At 36.0% G+C, this 19077-nt stretch overlaps 1 protein-coding gene and 1 long non-coding RNA gene across 2 annotated transcripts; one reads left to right on the forward strand and one right to left on the reverse strand.

Moving 5' to 3' along the window:
• The first annotated feature begins 257 nt into the window (after positions 1-257).
• Positions 258-13446, forward strand: LOC125145211 (butyrophilin subfamily 1 member A1-like). The gene is made up of 10 exons (XM_047816439.1): positions 258-353; positions 3306-3656; positions 5376-5654; positions 5929-6027; positions 7021-7041; positions 7518-7524; positions 8793-8846; positions 11012-11028; positions 11414-11440; positions 12894-13446. The coding sequence occupies exons 1-10, from the start codon at positions 302-304 to the stop codon at positions 13436-13438; spliced, it is 1452 nt and encodes a 483-aa protein (XP_047672395.1). The 5' UTR covers positions 258-301; the 3' UTR covers positions 13439-13446.
• Positions 13447-14964: 1518 nt separating this feature from the next.
• LOC125145227 lies at positions 14965-18539 on the reverse strand. Its single transcript, XR_007143561.1, has 3 exons — positions 18353-18539; positions 15438-15516; positions 14965-15346 (listed from the first exon to the last, which is right to left on the reverse strand). It is a non-coding gene; the product is annotated as an uncharacterized LOC125145227 (long non-coding RNA).
• Positions 18540-19077: the final 538 nt, after the last annotated feature.

Raw genomic sequence — 19077 nt, forward strand, 5'->3', positions numbered from 1 at the left:
CATCTATAAGCCATCCATCAGCCATAAGTCACATTACGCTCCTCTTTACTGAACCATAACAAAGTTTTCAAACTTATTTTTTCAACCACAAACCTTTGGGCTTAATTTTAATCATTTAAAAAAATACATTTGAACAATTCAATGTTCAGCAAAGTTTCAGAAAGAGACAAACAGGAGGCTTCTGTTGAAAAAAGGTGTGACTAATGAAACGGTATCACGTGATACAAAATGAAACTGAAAGTGCTGACTCGGACAAAGAAACTTCTAGCATCGTCTTACGATACACTGTCTATCAGGGAAAATGCTTTGGTGTGTGGCTGTTATTCTTGTCAGCTTTATCGAATCTCGATCAGGTATGAAAACTGTGTGTATGTGTGTGTGTGTGTGTGTGTGTGTGTGTGTGGAGTGACAATATTAAAAATTATATCATTTACTTAAAGGTACAATGTATGTGACATTTCAAATGGAAAAACAAAGTTCATCTGCAGTTGAATTTCAAGTTACAACCCTGACATATTTTAATCTCACTAGAAAATCTCCATTTGCTATTTCACTTCCTCTGGCCTCGTGTACAGAACCTGACAAAACTTATGTGATCACAATTCCTTTTGCATTTGCATTTCGAACATCTGCAGGTAAATAAAATATTATTGGGGGAATTATATTATGTGACATCATTCACGGTCAAGCGCCTCGTGGTTAGTGAACAGGACAGAACATGTGTGAATTATTTCTCTACTGATTACCTCTTACTGTAAAGACATATAATTTTAGACAGGTTAAGTGAGTTTGTGTCTGTTCCAGAGCTGCAGCTGGGAGATTGACTTTGTCATTATACTGTTAAAGACTTATTTTTTCTGTATCAAATGTACAAACAAAATAGACATACAATCTTATTTCAAAATATAAACAAATTAGCATCTTTGATGGACATACCAATAATTCAGAGGGTATTTCAGGGTTTTTCCCGGGTCAAAATTTGTCTTCAGTGGTGGCTGACTGACATGGTCATCCACACACAGCAAAGAGTACCCTAGTACCCACATAATCCACAAGCCCAATTTTGACAATAAATGTTAAATTTAAAATAAATACAAAGAAACAGTTTGAATTATGTGACTGTTTTTACAACGGCACGTAGGAAACGTGATTGCAAATATTATTTGCCTTTCCTTTAATATTGTCCACAAAATCAATGCATATGTGTGTGTGGCTGTTTAATAGAATTTTAAGCTTGTTTTATCAAAACTGATATTTTTTGCTTATATTTGTATTGAGTCGTATGTGAAGATTCTCAGTCATCCATGTGAGGTTATCTGGAGGTTGAGTAATGTCAAGTGTACTTCTTTCTAATTAGATCACAACATTTCACTACTCATGTGAGTAACTTCTTTAGCCTGAGGGAAGTTGGCAGGAAGTTAGAAAGAAGTCCAGTTGATACACCCCCAGTGTCACCCATATGAGGATGGGTCCCCCTTGAGTCCGGTTCCTCTCAAGGTTTCTTCCTTTATCAATTTAAGGGAGTTTTTCCTCGCCACTGCTGCCTGAGTCACCTCAGACTTGCTCATAGGGGATAAATACATACACATTGTGAACTATATATATTTAACTCTTGAATTTTTTTTATTCTGTTAATTCTTTTTCTTTTATTATTTGTTATTTCGTTTATCATTCCTTATGTTGCTCTATGTTTATGTTCTGTAAAGCTGCTTTGAGACAATGTCTATTGTAAAAAGCGCTATACAAATAAACTTGAATTGAATTGAATTGAACTGAATATATTGATATGACTTCAGGCCCAACTACCAATCTCTGAGTCATATGTACATTTAGTTAGAACATTTGTTTTTGACAAAACTGATTTCTGGAGTGACACATGGCAACTTAAAAAATCTTTAAATAGGCATTCTTCTTTGTGAAAAATGACAAAGGCCACCACATGGCAACATGCTGCAGTTGCACAAAGCACATAGAAATGCATAAAATTGATGCATTAAACTGGCAGCATGCTCAGAGAGGCTCAGAAACAGCAGCTGCAAATTCTTCTGCATACTGCACACATTAACAAACTTGAAGCCACAACGACTGCATGTAGAAACCTGATGCAATCTGAGAAAACATCAGAACCACAGCTTTAAACTGAAAACACACCACACGTTGTTTGCAAGAAATGGAAATGTTTCTAAAGGGCATGTGCTATCAAGTTTCCTACAAGTAGTATATCATTATTCTACATCCCATTTCTGAAGTGATAATACAAGCATCATGTCTAAATGCTTTGTTGTCATAATGAACATGAAACCTGCACAACGCCAGGTTTATTCATGCATATTTTCTTTTCTTTTTTAACTTTTATATTAACAACAAATTATTCAGCTAGCTTGCTAATGATAAAGTTTTCTTGCTTATATACATAAATGAATATGACCAACATGACAAACACTAACAATAAAATAGTTTAAGTAAGGTTAACCTGTTCACATATAAAGTGCATGTGAGCAACCTTGTTAAAACAGTGCAAGACAACACAGTGCAAGATATGAGACAGTGCAAACCGACAATACAATAAACTTCCTAGTGGGGAAATTCCTTTTTACTATAATTCCTATAGCAAATGAAGACAGCAAAAGTACTTGGCAGAGCATTTTATTTAACTTACTTCAGTTTTTACCATCGTTCTTAGTATTATCAGTCTTAATCTTACTGTGTTTATGCAAATTGGTCTTAATGTAAATTCATAATGTTAAAGAAATATAATTTAGGGGGACCCATCTTGCACCATCAACCATGTAACAGTTCAAGTTACAGTCACATTTTCCCCACTCAGATGTTTGATGTGAATTTAGTTTTTTGTAAACCTTTGTAAACAAAATATGTATTTTACTAAATTCATTTAGTATATTTATATCTATTTTACATCATTACATTAAAAATATTCACAGTTAATTATTTACTTCATATGTTTATTAAGTGATGTTGTTTGAATATTTAATAGGCTACAGTAATAGCAAATACAGCATCATTCATCCACCAGAACAGTATGACTCTGATAAGTGCCTGTTGGAAACTACTAACATGTATTTAACTTTAATGTTTGCCATGAATGACCTGTATTTCTTTAATGCGCCCTTAAATATTTTTTTGTAATAAATATTATATATATATATATTCTGACAAAAACAAGAGTTTTTCTCTAAAAATAAGTAAAAACCTGATTCTATGTTCAAAAATAAAATTAAATTAAGTCAGTCTTGTATATATAAATATAGTGATATTGTATTTACTCTATTTTCACCACAATACAGAGAGTTTACAGGTGGTTGGTCCAGAAGCTCCTCTTGTTGCTCTATCGGGTGAAGATCTGGTTCTGCCCTGTTTTATCAAACCCAACACCAGTGCTGTGGACATGACAGTGGAGTGGTTCAAACTATATGTAGAAGACTCATTAGTGCATCTCTATAGGGATCATAAAGACAGAAATGAAGGTCAGGCTAAGTCCTACAGAGCAAGAACATCACTGTATAAAGAGGAGCTACAGAAAGGCAACACTTCACTCAAACTCTCAGATCTCAGAGTCTCTGATGAAGGAGAATATAAGTGTCTTGTTGAGGACAAATCCTGGTCCGATGACATCACTGTGAAGGTCATTGTAGAGGGTAAGATCATTTTCTGTGATGAAAGTTTCACAAAATTTCCGAAAAACTACATTTTACATTGTCTTGTTTTTAGTTTTTAGTGTTGAACCTCAGTTGGGAAGATTTAATTACTGTTATTATTATTATGTTGGCTTTGTAGAAGCCAACATTCTGATTTCCGTTATAAGCTTATTATTATTATTATTATTATTATTATTATTATTATTATTATTATTAGACAAAAAATTATTTAAAAAATAATTAATGTGGCTTTCGAGCCACATGCACCAAATTCGGATATGTCGTAGACCCTGGTCTGAAGTTTGTTGCTCCTATTTTTCTAAGCGATCGGAATTCCGGCATTCCCGGTACGGAAGCTCAAATTGGCCTTTTTTCCCATAGACTTCCATTATAAATTTTGAGGTTTATAACTCGGCAAGTTTTCGAGCGATTTACACCGAACTCGGACAGGTTCTTTAGGACCTTACTCCGGACCAAATTTTTATTCCGGAGTTCTGACGGAATTTTCGTTTTTCCCGTAGTCGACAATCTAACATCCCATAGACTTGAATGGGGAATTCCGAACTTTAAGAATTGCATGTGCTGTTCTATGCAGTATAATAAGTAGAATTCCATAATGACTGCAGTATTGACATGAAATGTCCAAACCCTCAGTAGCCACTTTTTGCCAAAAATATTGACACCCCACCTGGTATTCTAGTGACATCACGTGTAGCCCCGCCCCCAAAACAAGCAAAATAAAAAATTTGCACAACATGGACATGTGACATATCAAAACACTCAGCATAATATTTTACATCACAATGAGGGGAACTACCTCACGGGTATTCAGATCATGTCACATGCTCATGTCCGCTCACCTCCAAAAAAATTTGCACAACATGGACATGTGACATATCAAAACACTCAGCACAATGAGGGGAACTGCCTCACAGGTACTCTGGTCACGTGACGTCACGTGAGGTCACGTGAAAATGAAAAATTTGCACAACATGGACATGTGACATATCAAAACACTCAGGAAATTGAGGGGAACTGCCCCACGGGTATTATGGTCACGTCACGTGACGTCACCTGACGTCACATGTAGCCCCACCCTAAAAACAAGCGAAATTAACAATTTGCACAACATGGACATGTGGCATATCAAAACACTCAGCACAATGATTGGAACTGCCCCACGGGTATTCTGGTGACGTCACTCGACACCACGTGATGTCACATGTAGCCCCGCCCCAGAAACAAGCGAAATTAAAAATTTGCACAACATGGACATGTGACATATCAAAACACTCAGCACAATGAGGGGAACTGCCCCACGGGTATTCTGGTCACGTCACGTGACGTCACGTGAGGTCAAGTGACGTCACGTGAAAATTAAAAATTTGCACAACATGGACATGTGACATATCAAAACACTCAGCACAATGAGGGGAACTACCTCAAGGGTATTCAGATCATGTCACATGCTCATGTCCGCTCACCTCCAAAAGTATTGGCACCCTAGCGGTCCAATAGCTTTCACAATCTTTCTGTCCACTCGCCTCCAAAATGCACCGGCCTTTGCGAATACTTGCACCGTCAAAGCCAACATCAAAGTTTGTCATGACGAACTTTACAAATCTAGTTATTATTGATGTTTTCTTTTCTAATTGATGTTTATTACTGTCTGTTTGTATCACTAAAATCTAATATTATTTTTTACTTTATTGACTGTAGCTCAGGGAAGCCACCCCGTGATAATGATGGAGAGTTATGATAACTCAGGAGGGATTAATCTAGTGTGTGAGTCCAGAGGCTGGAACCCTGCACCTGATGTTCTGTGGCTGGACAGAGAAGGAGTCACTCTGACTGCTGAAGATACACAGATACACAGAGACACCGAGCTCTTCAGTGTGAAAAGCCACATAACTGTTTATGATTATAGCGACTCTAACAGGTTTTACTGCAGACTTCAGCAACAACATCACATTATGGAGACAGAGATTATCATCAATAGTAAGTGTTTGTGAATATAAAACGTTTATGCTTAAGTTAGATTGCTACATTCTACTGTAATCATTACAAATTAATAATTTATTTATTAATAATTGGTAATTAATAATTACACATGAGCTTGATGAACACCATTTACGCATCTGAACTTACATGTTATTTTTATTTTAACTATTAACGATAACTGCAACACTGTTGTGTGTAATAATACACCTTGTACCTATAAATTAATTGAATGTTTTAAGATATCTGATGTGTTAAATGTGGTTTATTTTAGGTAAAGTCTTTGGTGCTTGGAAGTGGATTGTTGCGATTTCAGTTTCAGCATGTCTTATTGCTGTTGGATTGATCGTAACTGCAGTTTGTAACAAGAAAGGTAAAATTTAATTATCTTTATTTAATAACACTACAACATTAAGTTATACTGCAGATTATAAAACAGCCATTTTAGACTTAACATCATTAATTGAGAGAGAACTTTTTACACTGTACATAAATATACAATGGATATAAAAAGACTTTCATCCTCATTGTGAAATTGTAAAAGTTTAAAAATTAAGTAAAAACAAACAGAAATATTTTATGGAAAATACAATTAAAAAAGTTACAAGAACCAATTTGCATATGTTTTATGGCTGTCTTCGGAATAAACCTATCACCTTGAATCTCATTTTAAAAATAATTAGCATACAGCTGTCATCAATTAAATTATTCTGATTAATAATGCTCACCTGTTTCTTTAGGATTTTTTTCACATCATCTTTGTTCACATCACTAAGAACATTTTTTAGAGGATTTTATAGTCAAGACACAAAAGCTTACCAAAGAGGCTGCTAAGAGACATGCAGCAACATTAAAGGAGCTGCAGGAATATATGACAACTGATTACTCTCTTAATGGTTTATTTTAGTTTATCTTTTTACATCACATCACAAATCTGTCATTTTAACTGGGGTGTATAGACTTTTTAATCCCATCATATTAGCAGAATTACAATCCACATATCATCATCCACATATCATAAAATTACAATCCACAATCTATATACATTGTAATGGCAGATGTCCAGTAGAGAACATAAAATGATGATAGTGTATGCACAAGTAAAAGCTGTTGATTAAAATCTTTAATAATTATTTTTACTAATATTTTGCTAATTTTTCTAACATTTACTAATTTACTGTCACTCTCTATACATTTTATAGCTTAACCATAACAGAGCCACCAATCTGTCAATCATTTGTATAATCTGCAATTTTTTGTGTTGTCAGTGTTGCAGTGCGTAATCGTTTTCGATTCGTTTACATATAGAATTTCCACAAAATATTTCAAGCCAAATTTGTTTCAACAAATCTTTTTTTATCCACAGAGATGCAGAAGCAGTCCGAAGGTGAATGAGATTTTTTTTTGTGCTTTTTAGATCATACCTATGGTGTAACTAAGCAAATTATAGATAGAACATCTATGAAACAATAAACAGAGTAAACAGAGAATTAAATAGTTAAATAGTGACAGGTGTCTTTAAGAGAAGTGTTCACACTAAATTCAAGTAATCACAAAGGTATCTGGGACGTTTTTGAGGTTGTTTAGGCTGCTGTAGTGATGTAGATTTCACACAAAAAGTGTTTGAACCGAGTTTAAGAAAATTTTAACAAGTTTACTGACATTTTTCAGAGTGTGTGTGTGTGTGTCATAAAAAGTAAATAAATGACTGAGATGGACAATATTCTTACTGATGACTAAATGATCACTAAACACAGATATCTGACAGTTTAACAGGGGTATATAAACTTTTTATTTCCATTATATTGGCAGAAAATTACAATCCATAATCTACAGCTATTGTAATGCCAGATGATCCACTAGAGCAGGAGTCTTCAATCTTATCAGGATTTTTCCCGGGTCAAAATTGGTCTTTAGTGGTGGCTGACCGACATGGTCATCCACACACAGCAAAGAGTACCCTAGTACCCACATAATCTGCAAGCCCAATATTGATAATAAATGTTACATTTAAAATAAAGAAACAGTTTGTATTTCTATTTATTCATGAAAAAACATCACTGTAAGGCTAGATAGTAAAGAAAAGCGATAACTTATTTTACATGTAAACATCATCGATACCAAAGTACATTTGAAATGTCGAAGGTATCACAATTTATCTATTTACAAATATCACAGCCTGCAAATGAACATTTAATTCATCTCTTTTTATTAACACTGTAGAACATTTTTACAAGACCTCTGCAGTAGATTTCATCCTGATGGGTCATATTCACAGCCACCTTGCAGCATACGTCTAAGCGTTGGTCCTTTTTCATTTTAGTATAATCATATCAATTAAAAAGTAGCATTAAAAACGTAGCGTTAAAGGGTGTAATAGTATATTTTTTTACCATATAAAATTTAATAAAATTAGCAGCTAGCTAGCAACAGCTTGCTTTGTGCTTTGATCTAGTTTCATCTCACTCCAGTCTAACTTTAAACTAAATGATTTTATAGGTAATTTACTACACATTGTCATAGGCCTATACATACTGTGGATTATTAAGGCTAAATTTTACTAAACACTCTTGCTAAATGGGGTAAGCACACTTTATCATTTCAGGTGTGTATGTTCTTCTAAGAAGTAATGATTTGTTATTGATTAGTTAATGATTTGATGTTCCAAGATGGTGCCGAGCATGGCAGCCATGTTGCGAGCTCCAAGGAAACTTTTTTCATTTATTTTACTACATTTATTCTGCTGTTCTGCGTGTTGGATGTTGTTTGCATAACTGTCTACGACAGACACACTCTTTTAAACATAGGTTCCTATGTCACGAAACGCAAACCGGAATTTGAATTCTTGAACTACCAACACTGCATCAGAGCCCTTTGTCTGGGCCACACGGATGCGACCAAGGAAACGCCGCCGGAAAAGAGGGAAGAGAGCCGGCGACCTTGTCAGACTCAGACGTTGTCCCCTCCGACCTCCTCTCCCAACCATTTTGCTGGCTAATGTTCAGTCACTGGACAACAAACTCTGTGAACTGCGGGCACGTATCTCTTACCAACGAGAAACGAGGGACTGCAGCATTATTTGCCTCACAGAAACCTGGTTGTCTGCGGAGGTTCCAGATTCAGTCATCGAGCAAACAGGATTCTCCATGCACCACTCAGACATGACGAAAGAGCTCACAGGGAAAAGCAGAGGTGGGGGTGTTTGTTTTTTTATTGACAACCCGTGGTGTGATGAAAGGAACCTACACTCTATTAAATCCTTCTGCTCCCCTGATCTGGAATTTCATATGTTTCTGTGTCGACCATTCTGGCTACCGAGGGAATTTACAGCGGCCATCATCACAGCTGTTTACATTCCTCCTCAAGCTAACACAGACCAGGCACTCAAGGAACTGTATGGGAATACAAGTGAGCAGGAAACCACATACCCAGATGCAGCATTTATTGTTACGGGGGACGTTAAGAAAGCCAACTTCAGAACAATGGCTCCAAAATATTTCCATCAACATCTCCATCAACACGCGTGGTGACCGTGTACTGGACCACTGCTATTTTCCCTTCTGGGATGCCTACAAAGCCCTCCCCCGCCCACCTTTTGGCAAACCAGATCACTCGTCCATTCTGCTCCTGCCTGCTTATAAGCAGAAACTGAAATGGCAAGCACCCACCCTCAGGACAATCCAATGCTAGTCGGACCATTCAGATGCAATACTACAGGACTGTTTTGATCACGTTTTGACTGGGACATGTTCTGGGCAGCGTCTGACGACGACATAGAGGCGTAGTCAGATTCTGTCACATGTTTCATCAGGAAGTGTGTAGAAGATGTTGTGCCGAAAAAACAATCCGCATCTACCCCACAGTAAACACTTGTATATTGTGGGACTTGGACACGACAGAGCCACGAGGTCTCCAGCTGTTAGCATAAAGCCACACATCTTTTAAGTTAACACTGAGCTCTTTAAACAATGCAAAAACATCTCTTTTACTCATATAAAACCACAAAATCATAACGGAGTGTTAACATGGTGTTAAGATCTACATTGCTTTGTGAGTGGTAATTACCTTAAAAAGGGAAAAAGTAACGGGAGAAGGTTGAAGAAACACACATACACAGCTCTTGCCTTCACTCGTCTGTATTGAATGAGGAAGAGGCACGTGTGCAGGTAATTCCCCTCCCCCTACAGAAGCCCCAAGGCAACACGAACACATCGACGAATAATCAACCCATACAGACAAGGATCGGCATTATCTGCATTCCACTTCTTATTACTCGTTGTCTAATTTTTAACAGTGACAAACATAATACACATTCTAATATAACCAATAATATAACATTAATATATTCCTCAATGTAGGAAAAACCCTGCTTATACACAAAAGGTCTGGTGTGGCTGCAGTCTTTTAAAGCAGACAAATAAGAGGCATTGCTTGAAATCTGAGACTGGATATGAGCTGATTAATGTGGAGTCAGTTGTGTCTGAAAGCCTGCAGCCACATCAACACTGTGGGTAAGATTGAAGAGCCCTGCACTAGAGGACACAAAATACAGAAATAACTGTGATGGTAGTTTATGTACAGATAAATGCTGCTACAAATAAATCAGTTTATTCTGTCAAATTAAATTTTGTTAGAAGATAAGAAACTATTATATGTGATGTAATATTTCCCCTTTATACAAGTTAGTGGATTACATTATTTTGAATAATCAATCATAATCATAATCATAATCATAATAATTTACAAATTATTCAGAGCTGAACAAAGAAACAAATCAGATCAACTTAAATCTGGTTTATACACACAATTCTTGAATAGAAAATATTATTCATGTATTAAACAGTATCTATCAAGTATTGAAGTAGATCTCTAATATTAATATATTTAACATTAATATTTTATCTTTTCAGAACTGCAGAGACTGAGTGTGGAATACGGTAATTACACCTGATTTTGTGAAAATTTAGGATTTTCTGTGAGTGTAATATTTACAGTTCCCACCAAAAATGTTGGGTTGTAAAGTCATTTTATTTGTGAAAGTCATTAAGTATTTTCTACACTTAACACTGGTTTGAGATCAACATGTGAACATGAAACAGTAGATCAGATTTTCATCCTCATGACATTTACAGCTAGATGTGTTAAGCAACTCAGAAAATGTCCCCTTTTGCCTGAAGCTGTGTCTTTTCAAGTGATAGAAATGATTGAAATTGTGACTGATACTTGTTCCTTGTTGCCCAAAAGTGCCCTGTTAATCACACAGTACTGAATGTTTTTCTCTTGATCTGAGCTCTGTGTTCTCCTCTGAAGCATTGGCTTTAGCCAGTGCAACAATTTGGAAGGATTTGAAAAAAAAGAAAGAAATTTGAAGATGGTAGTTGATGAAGCTGTGAAGAAAAACCCAAAAACAGCATTCAGTAACATCAAACAACCTCCAAAGCAAAACCAAAACACACTGCCAGCAAAATACTGGACTTAATCAGGGGGAAAAGTGGAAGGTTTTATATTGGCCAAGTCAAAAACCAAACCTTAATCAAACTGAGCAACATTTCACCTCCATTTCACACCCAAAACTAACAATAACTGAAAGAAGCTGCAATACAATTATTGAAAGCATCACAAAAGAAAAATGCAGAAAATGAATAAAAAATGGAAATTTCAGTAATTTTTGTACATTAGTGTATTTATTATGATTTAGTGTTTATTTAATGCTACTTTAATTTGTTACTTTATTGTCATTAAACTACATGTTTTCACAGAGTTATTAAAGAAGAAGCAGTATGCAGGTAAGAATAATTCTTTACAGTTAAAGGCCCCAGATTAAATCAATCCTAACTGTAATAATACAGCACATAACTACCCACTTTAGGGCTTTTGTTGCCCCACATTGCTTCCACATGCTCCTCTGCTTTCAGGTGCGAATCCACACAGGATGCAAAACAAACAGAGAGACAGAGACATAAGCAGGTCAAAGTCACAGCACACACCTCATAAAACAAGCAGGTAGCAACAGGTAGCCAAAGTACAATAATAGTCCACCAGCACAGGTCTTTAATCCACCATGGTCACTATCTATAAACAGGAAATAATCCACACAAGGGAAATAATCCACGGGGAAAATGGGAGAACAAACAAACAAAAAACAAACAGAAAAAGCGCCAGAGCCGAAAACCAAAACAAAGCCCAGGGAGCAAAAAGAGCACGACTGAAGTTGAAAAAGCTATACATGCCTTCATCAGCTCAAGGATTGACTACTGTAATGCTCTCTACACTGGACTTAATCAATCACTTCTAAATTGGCTTCAAATAGTACAAAACGCGGCAGCACGTCTTCTCTCCAACACCTCCAAACGCTCACACATCACCCCTGTCTTCCACTCGCTTCACTGGCTTCCGGTGCGGTTTAGGGTGGAGTATAAGGTCCTTCTCTGTGTGTTCAAGGCCATCAATGGTCTGGCCCTAGCCTACCTCACAGAATTAATAAAGGTCTACCAACCAGCCAGATCTCTCCGCTCCTCTGGACATACCTCTCTGGTCATTCCCAAATACAATTATGAGAAGTTTGGAGGCCGGTCATTTGCCATCAAGGGACCAAAGCTGTGGAACGCACTTCCAGCACATTTACGATCCATCACTGTGCTGAGTGTTTTTAAATCGCAGTTGAAGACAATTCATACAAGCTTTTAATGCGTAGACCCGGTTTCAACTGCTATTTTATGTTTCATTGTGTTCTTATTGATTCTATTTATTTTGTTTTTTATTGTTGTTTTACTGGAAAGCACCTTGTGCTCCTTTTGGCTGTTGTAAGGTGCTCTATAAATAAAATTTGATTGATTGATTGATTGAAGTCCCCAAAAACAGGTGAAACAAAAAGGAAAATGGAACTCCGGAGGAATCCGCTGACATCAAGTCAATATTCACATCTATTTTTACAGTGTTCACTAATTCACATTCAATATTTCAGCGTTTCAACATAGAAAAGTGAAGTTTATCATCCGTGTTACTCAGTGTTAGGTAAGGACAATCGAGCCTGTAGCATGTTGTACAGTTTTGTGTCCTGACATTAAATAAACACACAAAGGTTTTAGTCCAAATTACAGACTTGGAGTAAGTCACAGTTCTTTCCCCTTCACTGTTCAGCTTTATGTTTGGATTGAATTCAGCTTCAATAAATTCACTGGATGATGATTTAATATTTTTACCTGTTTACTCATATCACACACTGTGTGTTTCTCTCAGTGGATGTGACTCTGGATCCTGATACAGCTCATCCTGTTCTCATCCTGTCTGCTGATGGAAAACAAGTGACATGTGGAGACACACGACAGAATCTCCCTGCTACACCAAAGAGGTTTAATTATCCCTGTGTTCTGGGAAAGCAGAGTTTCTCCTCATGGAGATTTTACTATGAGGTGCAGTTCAGAGGGAAAACTGACTGGTCATTAGGAGTCGTGAGAGAGAACATTAACAGGAAGGGGGTGATTATACAGACTCCTCAGAATGGATTTTGGACTGTGGGTCTGTGGGATGAGAATCAGTATAAGGCTTGTGCTGGTCCCGATGTCCCCCTCATACTGAGAGAGAAGGTGGAGGTTGTGGGAGTGTTTGTGGATTATGAGGAGGGTCTGGTCTCCTTTTATGATGTAAAGTCCAGATCTCATATCTACTCTTTCACTGGTCAGTCTTTCACTGAGAAACTCTATCCATTCTTCTGTCCAGGTTTAAATTATGGAGGTAAAAATTCAGCACCACTGATCATCTCTCCTGTATTTAAGACTGAATGAATTTTAACCTCACAAATGTGATCATCTATTAAATGTTGAGCATAAAAAGAAACATTTTACTTTAGTTACATTTTAGAAATATGCTGTACAGATTATTTTAATACCTGTTTTTAATTGTAATACTAGTCTGTTTTTTATGATTATGTGATATTATGGAACTTTGTCATTACAAATCACATATATAAATATCATTTACAGTTTACTCTAAAAAAAAAAAAAAACCCACAAAATTTCTGTTTCTCTTTAAAACTTCATCAAACACAAACACAATCAGATTCATTTTATTTAGAACTAAAAATCTCAGGCTAAACTCACTTTATCTGCATTAATAAGCAAATGTCTAAAATGATGGACAGCAGACAGAGCTTCATTAATATTCATAGTGCAAGTGCTACCTGATTGGTCAGTGAAATGTTCTGACGTTTCATGTTGATGCACATGAAGGTTTTATGACTGCTGTGAAAAATCATCTTGAGGAGATCAAACTGACCAGAGCAAGAAACAGGATTAACCAACCTGAAATATAGTTTATACATTTTATTTTTCTGTTTGTAAAGACAGATAGCTATGCTAAGTGATATCCAGCTAAATGAGAAATTAAAGCAAACTTTACCTTGGAGAAAGTCTACATGTATATATTTCTACATGTACGAGTTCTGAACTTTTTAGTCGTTATGATTTATTTTATGCAACATCATTCCTGAGCAATGTTTGCAGTGTGATGGAGCATAATTCTGCTGAAGGAGCCCATTGCACTTAGGGAATACTGTTGACATGATAGTGTATTTGGTCTACAACAATGTTTATGAAGATGGTGTGTCAAAGTAACATCCATGTGAATGACAGGACAAGGTTTCCAGCAAAACATTATTCAGAGCATCACACCACCTCTGCTAGCTTATGTTCTTCCCATAATGCATCATGTTTGTCATCTGTAATTGTTAGTTTAATGTGTGGTTAAAAAGACACATAAGCAGATAGAGTTAGTGACATTATAGGTGATTGTCAGGTGAGAGGCAGACAGGTGTCAGGGGTCAAATTAAACTAATAAACTGTAGCTGTACAACAGACATGCTTTATCTAAAAGATTATATTGTGTAATTATTAGAATATTGACAGTCACCAGATCTTGACTATTTAGATGTTGTGGTAACTGTTTAACTGGAGGATTATTTACCAAAAAAAAAAAATTCAACTAACTATTGTGATATGCTTCAGAAAGCATGGGGTGAATTTCTGTAGATAAATACTGAAGGTCTAAAATTGAAGTTACTGTAACTGATGGATGATAACTTATTTTCAGTAGAAATTATTTATAGTTGTCAGTTTCTTGACTATTTTCTATTCATTGTGAACCATAGGGTACAAATTCCTAATTTTAATAATTAAACTGAGAATGACTACGCCACCCCCACTTTAACAACTTAGTGGGAGAAAATAAGACAACCCGCTCAAGCAATTCAAATGAATGAATTAGAAGCCAGAGTACAAAGGAGTTTACAATTTATTCAACAGCGATGATAAAATACAAGCTCCACATATACAAAGACTGTCAGCAGCTCCCCCCCATTGGTTCAGATTTAAACACCCACTGGGCATAAAGGAAGGAGTTCTAGCATTAATAAAAAATAAACAATAAAAATCACATCAAAATTAAACCTGTATGAAAAATATTTCAACCACACCTCAAATCCAAAGAATAAACAAATAATACAAACACCAATACACAAAAACTCAATTCCTACACAAACCCACAGCGCAAACCCAAGGAGAGGGAGATCAAACTTATTAAAACAGGAGCGTATAATTCAGTTATATTTTAGTGTACAACGATGTAAAGAAATACAAAAAAGAAAAGAATACAACAGGAAAAGAAAGTGTTTGCCCAGTCAACAGCCAAAAGTACTCCTATAAATTAAAACACCTTTAATACATTTCAATTAAAACAGAGCATCAAATATATACAGTATAAGACATGGGCATTTCACAAATTACATACCTCCTTTTTAAAACAGCCAAATTAACCTGGCTGCCTCATTTGAAGAGAAGCTTTTCCCCTTTGTCCAATACAAATAAATCTACAATAAACAGTTACATTTTAACATTACCATCTCTCCATATTACACAATAAAAACCCCACACTTCAATAAGAATAAAAACAGCATTATCAGGTGCTATTGAGCAATTGGTTATTTGTTACACATCCTGTCCTGGAAAGTTGTGCATCTGCATTTATGAACTGTAGCAACACAAACAACTATTAATTTAAGCAATATCCCGCAATTATACATTTCAACTCAATAATAATAATGCATTTTATTTCATGGCGCCTTTCAGAACACCCAAGGTCACCTTACAAGCAATATACAGGTCACTGCATAAAAAAAAACACAAACAAACAGCATATACATATAAAGTGCAACATAACTAAAAGATCTGGCACCCATAGTAGTAAGTTTAATCCGAGGTACCCCAAGAGAAATTGAAGATGAAGATCTGAGTGCATGTGAAGGAGTGTAAACCTGTTGAGTAATGTATTGTGGTGCAAGATTATGAAGTGCCTTATAAGTGAGTAGCAGGATTTTAAACTGAACTCTACATTTTACTGGAAGCCAATGCAATTGCTGGAGAACCGGAGAAATGTGATCAGTATAGGGTGTTCTAGAGAGAACACGAGCTGCAGAATTCTGAACCAGTTGAAGCTTATGCAGCATTTTGGAGGGAATACCTGTGAGAAGAGCATTGAAGTAGGCTATACGTGAAGTGACTAGTGCGTGAATGAGAACTGCAGTATTATTATTAGAAAGAAAGGGACGGAGACGATTAATGTTGCGCAAATGGAGGTATGCAATCAGTGTTATATTATTAATTTGAGCTTTAAAAAGATAGTGTGCTATCCAAGATGACACCCAAACTTTCAACCTGAGAAGAAGGACAGATTACAGTAATGTCGATATGCAAAGAGAAACACAGATTTGGACACAACAGATCTAGTGCCAACAAGCAGAGCCTCAGTTTTATTGCCATTTACCTTCAAAAGGTTCGCTGAGAGCCAGTCTTTAATTTCAGCTAAACAGCTTGACAAAGACGGCAGAGGAAAAGTACCTGTGGGTTTGGCAGACAGGTAGAGTTGGGTGTCATCCGCATAGCAGTGAAAATTAGTACCATATTTCCTTAAGATATCACCAAGAGGAAGCATTATTTTATTTATTTATTTTTTATATATATATATATATATATATATATATATATAAAATGAAAAGAAGTGGGCCCAAGACAGAACCCTGCGGAACACCAGTGGTGGCTGTAGATGTTCTTGAACTAAGACCTTTTAACTGAATACGCTGACTGCACCCAGATAGATATGACCAAGACAGAACAGTAATACCAATGGAAACTAATCTTTCAATAAGTATGTTATGTGAGATTGTACCAAAGGCAGCACTCAAGTCTAGAAGGACAAGTATAGTTAAAAGCCCAGAGTCAGCTGCCAACAGTAGATCATTGGTTATTCTGACAAAAGCAGTCTCAGTGCTGTGGTGAGGATGAAAACCGGATTGGAATGTTTCATACAAGTTGTTATTGGACAGATGTTCATGAATTTGAGTTGCAAAACACTTTTCAACTACCTTAGAGATAAATGGTAAATTTGAAATAGGACAAAAATTTTCAAAATTGAATGGATCACCCCCTGGTTTCTTAAATATGGGTGTGATAATAGCAGGTTTAAGAGATGGAGGTACAAAACCAGAACCAAGTGAAGCATGAACAATTTTGGTAATCAATGGCAAAAGGGCTGGTAAACAAGCTTTTACTAAAAGGAGTTGGTAGAGGGTCTAACTGACAAGTCGAATATTTAGATTTACCTATCAGACCTACTATCGCAGATAGTTGGTAGTGTAAAATTAGAGAAAACAGAGTGGGGAGGTGTGCGAGTGATAGACTGACAAGAATCATTGTGAAGGGTACCAGTAGGTAATTGCCGATGTACATTCTCAACCTTAGATATTAAAAAAAAAAAAAAAAGGTCAAAAAGCGATCACACAGGTCAGTAGAATACATATTGGATGGCAAAGAATCTGGTGGTTTCAGAATATTGTTTTCCACCAAGAAAAGAGACCAAGAGTTCCCATTGCTAATGTTGGAGTAATAATCGGATTTAGCTTTAGTCAGTCCATTTTTATAATTTAGAATATGTTCAGCATACATTTCTTTATGAACAGTAAGGCCAGACCTGACATACAGTACAGCCACTCTAACCTACGGCCTTTAGTTTTAAGTTCACGCAGTTCAGGAGTAAACCAAGGAGCTGAACGTACAAATGAAACCGTTTGAGTTTTCACAGGTGCGAATTAATCTAAAATCACGCTCAGTCCATCATCATAATATTTTACCAGATCAACAGTAGAGAAATCAGATTTACTTGAGAAAATGGCAAGTTCATCAGCAAAAGTAGGCAAATCAATGTTCTTAATATTCCAAAATATGTAATTGGGCGACACAGGTTAACCTTAAAAATAGCTAGTTTGGCACAAAATGACACCAGAAAGTGATCTGACATGGATAGATTAGAGACATTACAATTAAAAAGATGTTATACCAGAGCAGCAAACGAGATCAAGAGTATGCCCCTTAGTATGAGTGGGCAGTGTGTTAAAGTGTTGTATACCAAAGCTATCCAAACATGATAAAAATTCGCTTGTACATGCATTACTGACATTATCTACATGAAATGTTAAAATCACCCAGAAGGATAACATTTGAGGATATGGAACATAGATAAAAGTCAAGATTTCAGATAGTTCAGTTAAAAAGGCATTATTGTTCTTGGGAGGGCGGTAGATAGTTATGAGGATGGTAGGAATCGCATGGTAGGATGACTGTGATCTTAAAACACCACTGCAGCGTCTTTACCTGATAAATGACACTCCTTAAGAATGCCCAGCAGTCACTAAAGTCACTAAATCCACCAAATTGAAGAGGCAGAATATCCATAGCGACCTTTAGGGAACACACGTACCAGAGGAAACGAAATGAAACGATAGTTTTTAACAAGATCGTCTAACAGACTAGTCGCAGCAGACCTTCCAACGCACACACATACCAGATGGAACGAGATCAAACGATAGTTTCTGAGAGTCGCGAGACTTTAAACATCTGTGTAATTATCCTAACCACACTCTTAAAGCGATAGTCGTCTCATTCCTTGCAATATTTTGATGAATAAAAGTATGAGGACATTTTTTTTTTACTTCAAGTGTAAATATCCAATAATAATTGCAGCTTGTGATTCTTTATGTAAAAAAACTGTTTGGTGTCAATTCAATTAAATTTATTTGTATAGCGTTTTTAACAATTTCCCATTGTCTCAAAGCAGCTTTACAGGAGTATGGAAACAGAATAGAGAGAAAGAAAAATAAATAAATAAATAAATAAATAAATAAATAAATAAATAAATAAATAAATAATAATAAAAAGAAGAAAAAAAGAAGAAAAATAAATAAATGAATATATATACAATTAAAGTTTGAAATTAATTTTAAAAAGATTAACTTAAAATGTTAAATACTATATATCTATCCCTAATGAGCAACCTGGAGGTGACGGCGGCAAGGAAAAACTCCCTGAGAAGATAAGAG

The sequence above is a fragment of the Tachysurus fulvidraco genome, chromosome 1 (assembly GCF_022655615.1).
Source record: "Tachysurus fulvidraco isolate hzauxx_2018 chromosome 1, HZAU_PFXX_2.0, whole genome shotgun sequence".
NCBI classification, from domain to species: Eukaryota; Metazoa; Chordata; class Actinopteri; order Siluriformes; family Bagridae; genus Tachysurus; species Tachysurus fulvidraco.